Source organism: Antedon mediterranea, chromosome 10 (assembly GCF_964355755.1).
Source record: "Antedon mediterranea chromosome 10, ecAntMedi1.1, whole genome shotgun sequence".
Taxonomy (NCBI): Eukaryota; Metazoa; Echinodermata; class Crinoidea; order Comatulida; family Antedonidae; genus Antedon; species Antedon mediterranea.
Genome location: NC_092679.1, coordinates 18,321,213 through 18,335,223, shown reverse-complemented (window position 1 = coordinate 18,335,223; position 14,011 = coordinate 18,321,213). Strand labels below are relative to the sequence as shown.

The 14,011-nt window shown below is 33.0% G+C and overlaps 2 protein-coding genes across 2 annotated transcripts; one reads left to right on the top strand and one right to left on the bottom strand.

Moving 5' to 3' along the window:
• The first annotated feature begins 12 nt into the window (after nt 1–12).
• On the top strand, nt 13–2,918 carry LOC140059936 (glycoprotein-N-acetylgalactosamine 3-beta-galactosyltransferase 1-like). The gene is made up of 3 exons (XM_072105935.1): nt 13–517; nt 1,368–2,080; nt 2,453–2,918. Exons 1-3 carry the CDS (start codon nt 298–300, stop codon nt 2,603–2,605), a joined length of 1,086 nt encoding a protein of 361 aa, XP_071962036.1. The 5' UTR covers nt 13–297; the 3' UTR covers nt 2,606–2,918.
• A 3,805-nt stretch (nt 2,919–6,723) lies between these two features.
• On the bottom strand, nt 6,724–13,980 carry LOC140061106 (tetratricopeptide repeat protein 8-like). The gene is made up of 11 exons (XM_072107557.1): nt 13,201–13,980; nt 12,645–12,765; nt 12,193–12,413; nt 12,025–12,114; nt 11,756–11,886; nt 11,177–11,375; nt 10,580–10,719; nt 10,071–10,245; nt 9,366–9,488; nt 8,005–8,088; nt 6,724–7,450 (listed from the first exon to the last, which is right to left on the bottom strand). The coding sequence occupies exons 1-11, from the start codon at nt 13,300–13,302 to the stop codon at nt 7,334–7,336; spliced, it is 1,503 nt and encodes a 500-aa protein (XP_071963658.1). The 5' UTR covers nt 13,303–13,980; the 3' UTR covers nt 6,724–7,333.
• Nucleotides 13,981–14,011: the final 31 nt, after the last annotated feature.

Genomic DNA, 14,011 nt, shown 5'->3' with positions numbered 1-14,011 from the left:
AACACACGACTAGTGTCTATAAACCCCATAAAGATTAACTGAGCAAACGGAAGCGCTTAAAATTTGAATAAAACAACTTTTGACACGGCAATTTCTTCCTCTTTGGCATGAACCTACAAATGGTTGACGCCAACATAATAAGTTCTTCAGGTCATTTTATGTCCTGTCTGACTCGACTCCGACACCACATTTTTGATACACGGTTTCTGAGTACCATTACTAAGTAGAGTTTGTTGTTTTAGCTCATGTTTATTGGAGTGTATTTATAACTTATTATGACACAAAGCAGCTAACAAAATGGCCACTGGAATTTCCACAGTTCGCCACGGACTTATTGGTTTGGTGTTGTTTGTAAGTGGGTTTCTTCTGGCACTCATTATGATCTCAACATCAAGTGTTCATGGCACTGACTTTATTGGCAGTTCACCAATAAAACAATACACGCAACAGAGATTCCTCAACAAATCGGAACCAGTGTCCTCCCGTCAGTATAAAGTTCAATACAACCGTCTAACAAGTAAGTATTTCGATGTCAGATAGGCCTAAACTAAATAAAAATACTGTAGACCTTCAGAGTCTTCAGAGACAAAGCCTTTTGAGCTTGTGAGGGGTATATATACAAGACAACCCTTCTGAGAAGAATCTGGGTTACCATGATTATGAATAATCTACCAAAGTGTTCTTATTGACTTAAAATTGATGCACCCAGTATTTTGATATTCATTTTTCTTTTAAGTTTGATGTGTAGACAGAGCTTTAAGACATTTCTTAATATTGTGGATGATTATCCAGTCTTTTTTTTTTTATTTCTGCATTCAAATGATATGATGATGATTTCACTTTAATCAATAAATTACACCATGAAATGTAATTTCTGTCATCTGCAATGTTTAAATTACTGTAAAAAGTGCTCTTATGGGAAATGTAAATTATGTACTGTATTTATAATATTATCTGATTTATCACTGTAAATGTAAAGCTTGTTATGCTATGCTACTGTACAAAGGTTTTTGAATACTAAAAAAAAATTAAATCTATTTTGCTTTAATCTCATAATTTAATACTAGAGTATTAATACTAGAGTATTAAATTTAATACTAGAGTATTAAATTTAGTTATTTTCACACATCTAAAAAAAAATTTTTTTTTACAGATTTAAATTTATCTTAATGTTTTGTACATTATGATAGGGCACCCGCTTAACAGCGATTTAGTTCAATCATTGGGATGCCCTTGTTTCAATGTTCTTTTTTATTATTTATCAAGCTCTTGTATTTTATTTTTTTGTTCATTTTGTATGAAAATAATGAATGATGATATATCATAATAAAAATATTAAAAATTTGATATAATTTTATTTTTCTTAGATGAGTCAACTATAATGGATCATAAAATATTACATAATCTAACCAAGATTGCAGATGATTCAGATGATAAATTCTTAAACGTACGCGTGCTTTGCTGGGTCATGACATCCCCATTTACATTACTATCAAAAGCACGACATGTTAAAAATACTTGGGGCTGGAGATGCGATAAGACACTATACATGAGCTCGGTAGAGAATTCCTCGTTCCCGTCCATCGGGTTGAACGTAACTGAAGGAAGAGATGCATTATGGGCAAAAACAAAGGAAGCATTCAAATATATATACAAACATCACTTCGACGAAGCCGACTGGTTTCTTAAAGCGGACGACGACACATTTTTAATTGTTGAAAATTTGAAATATATGCTCGCTTCTCAGAATTCATCAGATCCAATTTATTTTGGACATAATTTTAAAACATTCGTGCGGCAGGGTTACATGAGTGGTGGCGCCGGATACGTTTTAAGTAAAGAAGCGTTGGACCGTTTTGTTAACAAGGCATTGCCAAATGGAGACAAATGCAGTGCCAGTGGCAGTGGTGCGGAAGATGTAGAATTGGGCAAATGTTTACAAAATGTCGGTGTAGTTGCCGGGGATTCAAGAGACTCGCTAAATAGAACTCGCTTTCTGCCTTTTGGACTAGAGTACTTTTTGGGGTCAATGCCTAAAAATTTTTGGTATTGGTCTTACCAAAAATATCCACTAAAAGTGGTAAGTATAACTGTCCACATCAGACATGATGCTGGTTTAAATAGGTCATTGTAAGGGGGATTTAGACTGTTCTTCGGATAGGCTGGAAACAGGCCTGCACATATGGGTTAAACAGTGATGCTAAAATTGGTAAAATCAAATCGTTTGCCTAATATCCCACAATGCAATGCCAGTTTCTGTATTGAACTCTTATTCTCTAAGTCTTTAGTTAGTGTTTTTTAATTGTTAATACAGTGTCCTCTTTCCGAGTGCAATAAGCAGGTGGTTTTTGGATTTGTTTTTAAAAAATGAATATTAAACCAGCTAGAGGAAGTACAGACTGAATCAATAAACCTAAACTTTAGTTAATTAACTTTGATTTTTTTTTTACAGGGCAGAGAATGCTGTTCAGATTACATAATTACATTCCACTATGTAAACCCAAAGGAAATGTATTTACTAGAATTTTACATCTACAAAATCCGCCCTGCTAGCTACCACCAAAATCACTATTATCTTATCAATGGAACTAAAGTCAAAATATAAACTTTGTGTGGAATTGCAGTTTAGTGGTCAACTGGTCAAATGCTAAAGTTCTGGGTTCAAGTCCTTTCTCTTAATAAGAATTGCTGCAATTGTTGGAAGGGAGATAAATAATAATAGATAGATTTATATAGCGCATATAAATGATGTCTCTATGCGCTCGACAATAAAGAAAAAGAGTGGAAAACAAAAGGAAGAAAACAAAAAGACCAAAACACCAAGCTAGCACCCAAACCGGAGTATGGGGATACACCATCACCGCTAACTGGGGATAGGGTGATAAAATGATAGCCTACTGCATAAACATGGATATTCCATAGTAGAAATTAATAATTTCTGTCTTGGCCATTTGAAATATGCATAATTAAACTACTGTATAACAATGTAATAACATTAACAATAATATATTACGATAAAGTCCAATAATTATGCAGAAAAAATATGTTTGTGGGTGTGAAATACAAAATTTAAAATTAAAAATCATTAAATTAATTAAAAGGACACCGAGAACCCACTTTCGAGAGCTCAACATGCAACTCCTTAGTTTTTGTTTTATAGCTTTCATTTAGCAATTATTTTCCATTATTATGCCAAACGAAATTTGTTGATTTGTTTTTTTAGACATTTTGGAACAACTTACAGCAACCTAACTCTTTTAGGCTTTATCATGTGCAATACCATAATATCAAAAATAAATAAATATGTTTTAATAAATTAAAAATTGTATAAGTATAAAACATGAGAGAAAAAAGTTAATTTAATATACAGTAATACATTGCATTTGAATTTTGATATAGTATGGAAAAAGGAAGAAAATTATTGCAGCATTGTTGCTGGGGAATTTGTAGATTTAAAAATTTAAAAAAAACAGTAGGTTGAAAAATATTAGATGAAGTTCTTGTTTGAATGTATTTATATATAAATTAGTCGACTGCTCACAAATCCAGAATTGAGCTTAAAACATATTTTTAAAAGCTAAAATTAAGAATAAATTTCTAAAATCTTACTAAAATGTGTGTCTGTTTGCAGGTGAGTTAACAGCATTAGGCTTCATGTACAAATGTTTTCAAACGTAGCTTAATAATTTGTCGCGTGTAACGATCGTAAAGAGCTATTTTGACAGTTCATTGCATCATTTTTCACACCAATATAGAATTGTACATGGGTCAATAAATCCATTTTCCAATAAAATGAATTTCAAACAGATGTTAAACATTGTTTTTAAACTAAATATTTTATACACAGTCCAATGTGTTGCAGATGCCTAGAAAGAAGTAGATGTTTATTTTATGCCTTTTGAACTGAAATAAAATATTTTTGTAAAACAGATTTTGACTCACAAAGACTCTCCCTCATTATCAATGGAGTCTGCAAAAAGAAAAAAATGCCTAAAACACACTATTGTTGTGGAGTAGTAAAAGAGAGTAGATGTGACGTAATGGTAAGGTAATCGGACTAGTATGTCGGAGGTATGGGTTCGAGACCTGTCTGTGACATCTTTATGTGACAAAAAAATGTGATGTGTCCAAATATAGACATATTTGATCACATCACACTTTTTTTTGTCAAACTAGTTTGACAATGTAGACAGAGCTTTATGCAAGATGCATTACTCCTATTGCCTGTTCTTTGGATGGGATGTAAAGCGTACGGTAATAGTGTACATAAAATGCAGGATAAAGAAATTTGAACACTATTCGAAATGGGATTATCTATAGCTGCTCAATTGACGCGATAGTAGATAAAAACGGCTTTCAATTATGTTAAAAAGGTAAGAGAAAAGCAAGAAATCAGATTGCATGAAATGCCATTAAACACTTAATGACGCTAGGTCATACAAGATACACATCCTATATTCAGATGAAATATGAAACAAATTAAAGTACTCTATCTTATCCAACAGGAAATTATAATATTGACGTATACATATTATAGTCTTCAAATAATTTATTGCAAAGACGATTAATAAAGTCAATCTCTTGAAGAGGGCTTTTATGAAGTAGTTTAATCATTCACAAATTATTGCAAAAAGAAAATATTTAGTCTCTCCAAGAGTCATTAAAGATATCAGATGTATTTTAAAATACATTTTCTCTTTATTTGGGAGTTATGGAAGAGTAGTAAGATTCGAACCTAAAACTTTTCATTTACAGGTTAAGTTTCATACGGTTAGACCACAATTATTTATTTATTAGTATTTATGCTTAGAAGCAAACAAGTTTATCCCTTTTAAAAACTAAATATGTAAAAATTGATCAAATTTTTGTGTTCACTAGTACCAAATTTTATTTAAAAAAAATAATCAATAAAACATATTCATCCTAAAAATATTGTAATACATTGATAATGGAATCCACAAAATCAATACAAAATTGTCAGTGGGTTATTACTAGGTAATGTTTATTATTTATACTTGGATTAGCAGATTTTATAGCTTGGCTAGATTTTCATTCAAAAACATATACACAAGATGTAATATGTCATTAGAAAACACATTCTAGCAACGCCCACCAGTGAAGGTCATTAACTGGGGTCATTTACAACATAATGTGCATTAGTTACCACAAACATAAGTACTTCCTTTAGGATATAATGTATTCCCCATGGTACTGCACCTGGGAAAACGAATGGTATGCCTATAGCTGGTTACTTTTAAGGAGTTTAATCTTCATTGTCAATACAATACTCTCCAGTAAACATTGCAATTGTAGTATACAAACAATGGAAGAATATATACAGTAAGAAACAGTAGTTTTTTTTTCATCTGATATTAATATTGTATCCAGAATACATCCACACATTAAAATACATTTCTGGGATATCCAAAACAATTAGTTTCGTTTCATCATCATATTTTCAATATCATTTTTAATAATTAACTTGTTATCTTATGCTTAATATTACTTTATGTTCGCAATTCTTAGATGATTTAGTTTAGAAAAAACTTTTTGGAAAATATGTGTCTTCTATATTAAAGCAATTTTTCAAATAAATTCAAATTTAAAACATCAACAAATTGTCTCCTCTCAAAACAAAAAGCATACAAAATAGAAAAAATACTGAATGCGAAAAATCAATAAACAAGTTACTGGACAAGGACAACCATGTGGGTTCAATCCCATCTGTAGATTATAAAAACGACATCAAGCATTAAAAACACCTATGATTTATTCATGCATGAATTGAATTGGTGTGTGTGTACAAATCCATAAGCCACTTTGTATAACAGTAACTGTATAGTATCAGCTATTGATTTATGCACGCTAAGCTTGCCATAGCTTACAGAAAACACCATGTAGTAATAGAGGTTATGGAGGAAAAACATTGTTTCCTACTAAACTATTATTCACTCTAAAAGTTTATAATCTAATTATAAAATGCAGATACATTATTTTCAACAATGTTTTTGTATGATCTTTTTGTTGGTAAAATTAAGATCATAACGTAATATTTTAATTACACATACAATTCTCAATTTGTATTTTTCAAATGATTAATATTTTTTCTTTGGATTGTGTATATTATTTCAGCCATTTTGATTCTTAGTGACATACTGTAAACAACTTTCTTTATGTTTCTTAGCATCCATGTTGCATTAATCACAAAACGCTATTGATAAAATTAGCTTATGGCATTTGGCTGTTAGGAATAGTGTTACTGTATATTGGACCAGTTGTTATAAAAACTCCCTGATTGGTTCTAACGAAAACAAGAACTATAAAGTGGAAAAACCCACAGCAGCAAGTTAAAAAAAATGAGGTTGTCATATTATTAGCAATGAACAGAAATGAAATGACTATTTACACACAACGCGGAGCCAATGTGCAGTTCCTGCTCAATATAGACAGATTCTAGACGAGACAAGCTACACGGTTTTCCACTTAACTGTTACCGTACGTCTGAATAGAGGCTGTTACCTACCGTAACATGATTGATTGAAGTTTAAAGTGTTATTTAAGCCAGAGTACATGTATTATCTATTCAATTAATAAAATGCAGTACTGTATGTGCATTTTATGCAGATGTATATAAGTATATCAAATTTCTTTTATCAGATAAAATAACAGAACACAATATAAGATCACAATCTGCCACACAGCATATTGAAACTTGATTCACAATGAAAGAACACATTAGTTTAATGCATACTGTAATGCACTGTCTACAAAAACAAAAGGACTTTTGATGTAATGGAGTAAAATAAGACTTTTATGAACAGTGCCTTACTATTCACTTTAGGAGAACTATATTACTAAATGGCAAAATGTGAAAATGTTTATCTATATAATTGCGTCTTTCGAATAGTCTTTTGCAAACAAGGTTAAAGTCATAATGAATAAAAAATTATATTATAATAAATAATTAATATTTAAACCATACCGTAAAAACGATCTGAGGGTATGATGTCATATCAAGCAGTAGATTCTCGGGGGTCTATATTTTGTCCATCGCAGATAATCTAAGGTTCTTATCATAATGAATAAAAAATAATATTATAATAAATAATTACCACTAAAGTGATGGTAGGATGTCGGCATATCAAGCAGAAGATTCCGAGTTCGAATAACAGTTGGGGAAAGTTTTTTTGATTCTCGCAGATTTCCTCATCTTCACGGTTTCTGAATTAATTTTTTTTAAATAATTTCTCTATGCCTTATTTATATATTTGCTTGATATAATTATATACAATTTTCACATAAATAAATATATAATGTATGTTAATAAAATAACCTAGAGTAAGGCAAAATGTTTTTTCAGCTGTTTCAAAAGGTCTTTAGAATCACAGTGGTCATTGTAAGCAGAAACAGCTCGCTGGGCTGAATTATAACTGCTTTGTAAATCTCCAATCTAAAAAAAATAAAATTTGTTTAAAATAAAAATTACATAATATAAATGTATCTTATCTTATTATTATATAAATTATACCCTCCCCCCCCCCCCACCTTCCCCCTACCTTTGAGACACCCCTATTCTGGGTAAACCTCTATAAAGAGGACACATTGTTGGTTTGTCTCTCTAATAGGAGAACAGTAGAACTTCACAGATTTAAATGTAGTATCCCGGGATAAGTGTACTGTAACTACCCCCTTTAAGCGTGGTTCCCACTGGCGACGCAACGCAAGGATGTAACAAAACGCAAGTGAATTGACTAATCACAAGCGATGGCTTATTCGCTTGTGATTGCTAACTGTCTATAACTTCGCTTGTCATTGGTTAAAACGCTTGCGTTGCGTTTATGTCCTTGCGTTACATTCTAGTGGGAACCAAGCTTTAAAATTCAGACTTCGCACCAAGACCTTTTACAGTATTCACCTGTCGATACAAATGTACTGTACACTACAATTATTTTTAAAAATTCAGTAATACTAAATGACACACACACAAAATACAAAAATAAATACCTGGTCACACAGCGACGCATAGTTAAAATGTGGTTCAAACATGTGAGGTGATAAACTTTGAGCTGACTGAAAAAATGCACGTGCCTGAAATTATAAAAGCACTAGTTCAAATCTCGTTGAATTCTGAATATCTGGACCAATGCAAAATATTCCTTTTAAAGATGTATTGTCCCCACAGAAAATAATTGTTAAAAAACTTTTTGTTGAATATGCCATTTTAATGTAACATAATAGAAAAAAAAACTGTATTTACCTGAAAAAACTGTAATTTAAAGCAAAAAATGGTCAAATTGGCTGCCGGTCAAATTGGCTGCCAGCCAATGTGTTTTTGGTTGAATTTAACCATTTATTTTGTCATTTTATAAGTGAAAACATTATTTTTTAAATGTTTTTTTCTACGGAAATGATTACCTTTATTAAAACTACATAATAACATATTGAAAGTCTGATTTAATTAATCTTCATTTTTCATGTTTTTAGGGTACAATACATCTTTAATCAAAAATATGCATTTTTCACAACATAAACCATATATTTAACAAACGTATAACCACTTATGTAGTTAGTGGAGAAAATTACATTACTAAGATATGCTAATCCTAATGATGTTGATGCACCTTGATGATTATTTAAAAAGTTTATAGTACAGTACAGATATCTATAAGTGTGATCTGCGGATATTATAAATTAGCCTGTCTCCAAGGAAAGGCCGTAGAAAGTTTAACAATCCAAATACATAATTTCCCATGAAATTGAGATTACTTTCTATTCACAAGGAAGGAAATGGAAAATATACAAAACAAATCTATTATTATATATGAATGGATAAAATGAAAATAGACATAATCTGCTTTTACGTGAATATTAGGTGTTCTTAATTATTATATATTATATATAAATCTAATTTAAACATATTATAAAACTCCTTCTTGTTTCCTTTGTGTATATATATGTATATAATGTAAATCCAAAGGAAAATTACTGAAAAATTACAATTCTGTGGGTATCAGCGGCTGGATCTCAATGGAGATACAAATAAAATAGGCACTGAAAAAAAACAATGCTGTGGGTATCAGTGGCTGGATCTCAATGGAGATACAAATAAAATAAGCACTGACAAAATGACAATGCTGTGGGTATCAGTGGCTGGATATCAATGGAGATACAAATAAAAGTGAAAAGATCATAACTATAAAGTAAAACAGCCAGAAAAGTTAGCAGAGCTTTTGGGCAACACTAGCCCTTCATCAGTGCAAATATATGTATATATATATATGTATTTTTTTTATTTATTAAGGTGGCACACTATTGAAAAATCTGAATCTTAATTGAAAAGCATAGTGTAGCCTGTGGTAACTCACCTGTTCTATACGGCCTTTGCGTAGCTCCAGGGCCCCTAGATTGTTGTATGCTTCTGCATGGTCGTTGTTGGATGAAATAGCTAAACGGAAACATTGATAGCCAAGGTTTGTGTCTCCTATACCCTGTATTGCAATACCAAAATACACATTTAATACTAACTTGTGTTCAATATCTAGTAAAAACAACTCATTATTGTATTTTTTATTGTTTTTTTTATTTAATGTAGTCTGTTTTAAGTTCTGCCTACACTATCAAACCAGTTTGACCAAAAAATGTGATCTGCCCAAATGTGGCAGTGACATGCATCATCGTGTTCTCACAAAAAGTTTGATTGTGTAAACAGAGCTTTAGAAATTTATGTTTTTTTAATTCATTCTTAACTTTAACGTTTGGAATGAATTGTAATATTCCTAATTTTTATACAACTGTATCTAAAAAGTGAAACTAATCAACACTCAATACAAAACCAAAGTCTAGAAATGGAAGGTTTAGTTCTTGTACACATACATTTAAATTTAATATTGGAGTCTTAACTTGCGTTCACACTGAGCCAGAGAGTTTAGGAATACAAGCGTTCACAGCAATGCATTCGGGATTCCATACAAAACGTATATAATGTGTGATCCAAAAACGCAACATTGCCCTGATTTTTCTCCGGTCCCCAAACCAAATCAAGGCCCAGTGCGAACGCAACTTTAACCTACCAATGCAACATGTCCAATATTATACCAGACATCCGCGATTGAATTATCATCATTAGCGAGCGATAATGCACGCTCAAAACAACTTAACGTCATGTCATACTGCTGGGAATAGAAACAACATAAGCCTATGTTGTTAAACAGCTCGGAATTGTACACACCCATTTGTAGCAATCGCCTACAGTAGATAATCAAAAAAAGTTTTTTTGGTTTAGAAAGTGTGAATGAATACTTAAATTAACCATCCAACATGCATTAACCCGCCATATATCGATAAAATTGATAAAAATAAGTAGTTAAATGTAGATCACTTCACTCTTTGATGAAGGGCTGCAGAAACGCACTTATGGCTCAAGTGCACTCTAAAAAACTCTTTGCATCTTTCAGAGTAAAGGGTTACTCCGGAACACAATCTTATCTTAGCCCCTCTTGATGTTATGGACAGATGAGTTTACTAATATCTATAATCTCTGACAATTATTCACAACGTAATAATATTTCACCCAACATACCTGTAGAACCTAAGTGCTATCTCAGGCTGGTCTGAGTAGAAGTGGTGGTTAGCTATGCACGCTATAGCCTCAATATGAGTGTTGTCACATTTTAAGACATCTTTGTAATACTTGACAGCATTGATCATGTCCATCAATCCCTGTAGAAATTAAACAGTAGCTATATCATCATCTGTAGTATGGACTTCTTAAATGTCTTGATAATAGCGGACGTTTCCATATATTTGAGTGATCTCCAGCCACCCACAAAATGTGCAATTTCTTCTGATTGTATGTACATAAGTTTTAGGCTCTAATACTAGGCTCCTTTCAGTTAACTAAAGGTGGAAAATTGTACCAACCATACATATTTCGCCTATCCATATCGGCATATGCCAAGCTTGGAAAGCATCCTGGCCACTTATTATTTACTATATAATACACCAACATTTTTTTTAAGAGTCCTCTATGTTTTGATGTCAAGTATCCATAATCATTCAATATCGTGGTACCTTTTGCCAACCTTTTTAAATTCTTTCGAGATTTTATTTTCCAGGTTAGGAGCACTGTAAACATCTGTATCATATATTTAAGAGTCCAAACTACAAACAAACAAACCTCATAGATTCTAGCTATACAAGTAAGCATCGTGGTCTCTCCAGGAAACTTCCCTAGGCCCTGTTTACAAATCTCAATGGCTGTTAGAGGCTGGTCTAGCCTTACATACACCTTAGATAAGTACAAGTAACTGTCCACCATCTCTTGTTGCTTGAGAGCTGATTTGAACTGCTGCTCTGCCTCTCGGTACATGCCAAGCCTAAATGCAGAATAAAATGATCGTAATATCATATAGATTTTAGTTCTTGTCTTGTAAAATGTTCCCAGTCTAATAATGTATTGTTTAAATTGTTATCTCATACACATCTAACAGCAAACTTACAGGGTTGATCAACTACTGTATATCATGCTTAATAAAGTATCATTTGAGGCTTAGGAAGTGGAGTTAAAAACCTCTTGTAAGAGTTAGAGAACTGGCACTAGGTCAGGGTTGACCCTAAGATTTGGAAGGCAAGCATGTTAACCACCATCCAAGCTACAGCTCCACTACATGTGGGATGTATGGAATAATCGGTAAGCATTGTAAAATGGGGTGGACTCCAACAAAGGTCAGATATTAGCAAGGCTCGTACTAAGTACCTGTAGTAACACTTGCCCAACTGGACCTTCCACCACCAGTCTTTGAACTGACACGCTTCAGTAGCCAGGGCTGCCAACTGCAGTGCGTTACGTACATCATTTTCATGGTGAAAAATATATTCAAATAAGGCCTACAAAACAAACACAATGTAACACTTACAGGACATATAACTATTGAATTCGGCTTTACAATCGTGAAGAACTAACGCAGAATGTCCGAGACGGACATGAAAAACAATAAATAATGAGTGTAAATGGAGTGTTTTTACCTTTGCTAGATTTGGACGAGCAGCATACTTAGAGAAATTCAACCTTGCCAAATTAATAAAGGGACCATCTGGTGTAGAAAGCATCGAAGCCTGTAAAAACAAAACAAAATGAGAAAAAAAAAGTGTCAACCAATCACAGGATAAGAGCTAGAAGAATGAGAAACTTACTGTGCCAAGTCGAACAAATCTCCCAGAAGCACTAGTGACTGGCCTAGCCGTATGAGCTGTCCTAGGGGTCCGAATAGCTTGTTCCATTGTTCCAGGTCTACCTGATTGTGTTCCAGGCCGAACAAAGCCACTCAAAGGCCGGCCAGACTGCGACATTGGTCGAATTCCTGCGCTAGGGCCTCCTTGACCTGTCCCTGGCTTTTTCAACGATGTTCCAGGGCCTGTGGTGTTTAGATAACAAAATATGTTAGATGTGTGTTACGTTACCATATAATTATTTTTTATAGATTTAATAAACCCGGACTAGTGTATGACGGCCTAATTGGGTCCAGACCTAATGTAGATAAAAGTTGCCACACACTTATGACCCCTACTGTTTGTACGATTACAATCTGGTGGCAAAAGAAATCCTATTGACAAAAGCCATAATGTAACTAAAACAGAAAACATACGAGCAACTTGAGCAATGGCGTTGTCATCCATAATCATCTCTGCAATGCCTTCCTCATCAACATCTACTTCATCTACATACACCTGAGCCGTCAATGCTCTTGTCTTTAGCGACCAAGATGCCTGTAAATAATAATTAAACTAAAATAATAAATAACATCATGCACTGTTGATATATAGGCCTAGTTTATTAGCTATAGGCCTAACCTAGGCTAGTTTATTAGCTATATAGCCGAGGCTGGAGTAGAGGCATTATTTATTATTGATTTTATTGGCTTTATTTTATAATTATTAATTAAAGTGACGTTTTAAAACCTAGTTAGCCAATCAATGACTCGCCCATCATGAGAGCCAGGTATCTTCATGAATAATATTAGGAGTAGTCCTCTACAACTCGATGTCTAGGACTATCTAGTCTAGGCCTCCCCATAACTAACCTAACGTTCACACACACAAACGCCCGCAGAGACTGTTTGTGCTCGCGAACGATGGTGGTGGTAACGTAACATTTTTAGGCCTACGAACAATGGTTTGTTTTGACAAAATTAACTATCTTACTTGATCATATGGATTTTTTTCAAGCAGCTGTGAACATATTTTAACACAGTCGTCATATTTACGCCGTCTATAAAGACTCATAGCCAGATAAAGCGGGTCCATTCTTGTGTTTAATATTCATCAAATTAACCAAAACCAGCGTCAGGTAACCAACCAAAAAAAAACCCCGATAATAGATAGAGGGCGGGTTTAAAAAAAAGCACAAATGAATATTGCCACAGCAGAGGGAGCATGTTGAAAGATAATTTATTTTTGCTTTAGATATTAGCTTTACATGGTTCAAATCCTGCTAGGGTTTAAAATTGTTGATTTTTTTATTATTATTCATTATCGTTATCTAATTAATTTGGAGAGAGCTTAAGTCCTTATCCGAGAAGAGTTGTTCTACAGTACCACCAGAACAATGGTCGAAAAGTGTCTTGAACCTGTGCCGATTGTAATAGCTACAGCTCGGGCACTCGACTGATGTGTTGGTCCACGTAAAAGCATATATGTCTTTTAAAAAGATACAGAGGGTGTGCTATTTAATCTCATATGAAAGGTACAGGTAATACATTTTTTTTTCTTAAATAAACCAATTTTCTTGAATTTCAATAGGCATGGTCTGTTAGTATACATACCTATTTACACTTAAAAAGTTAGAAAGATAACTTGAAAATTATATCATTACAATGATGTATAATACTGTCTATCTTTTATGTATTTTGTCAATTAAACTTGAAAATACTAATATGAACAACAAGACAAGAAATAACAACAGGCAAAACGTATTGACATACTGAAACAGCCAACAGCGAGTCGACAGTTTAAT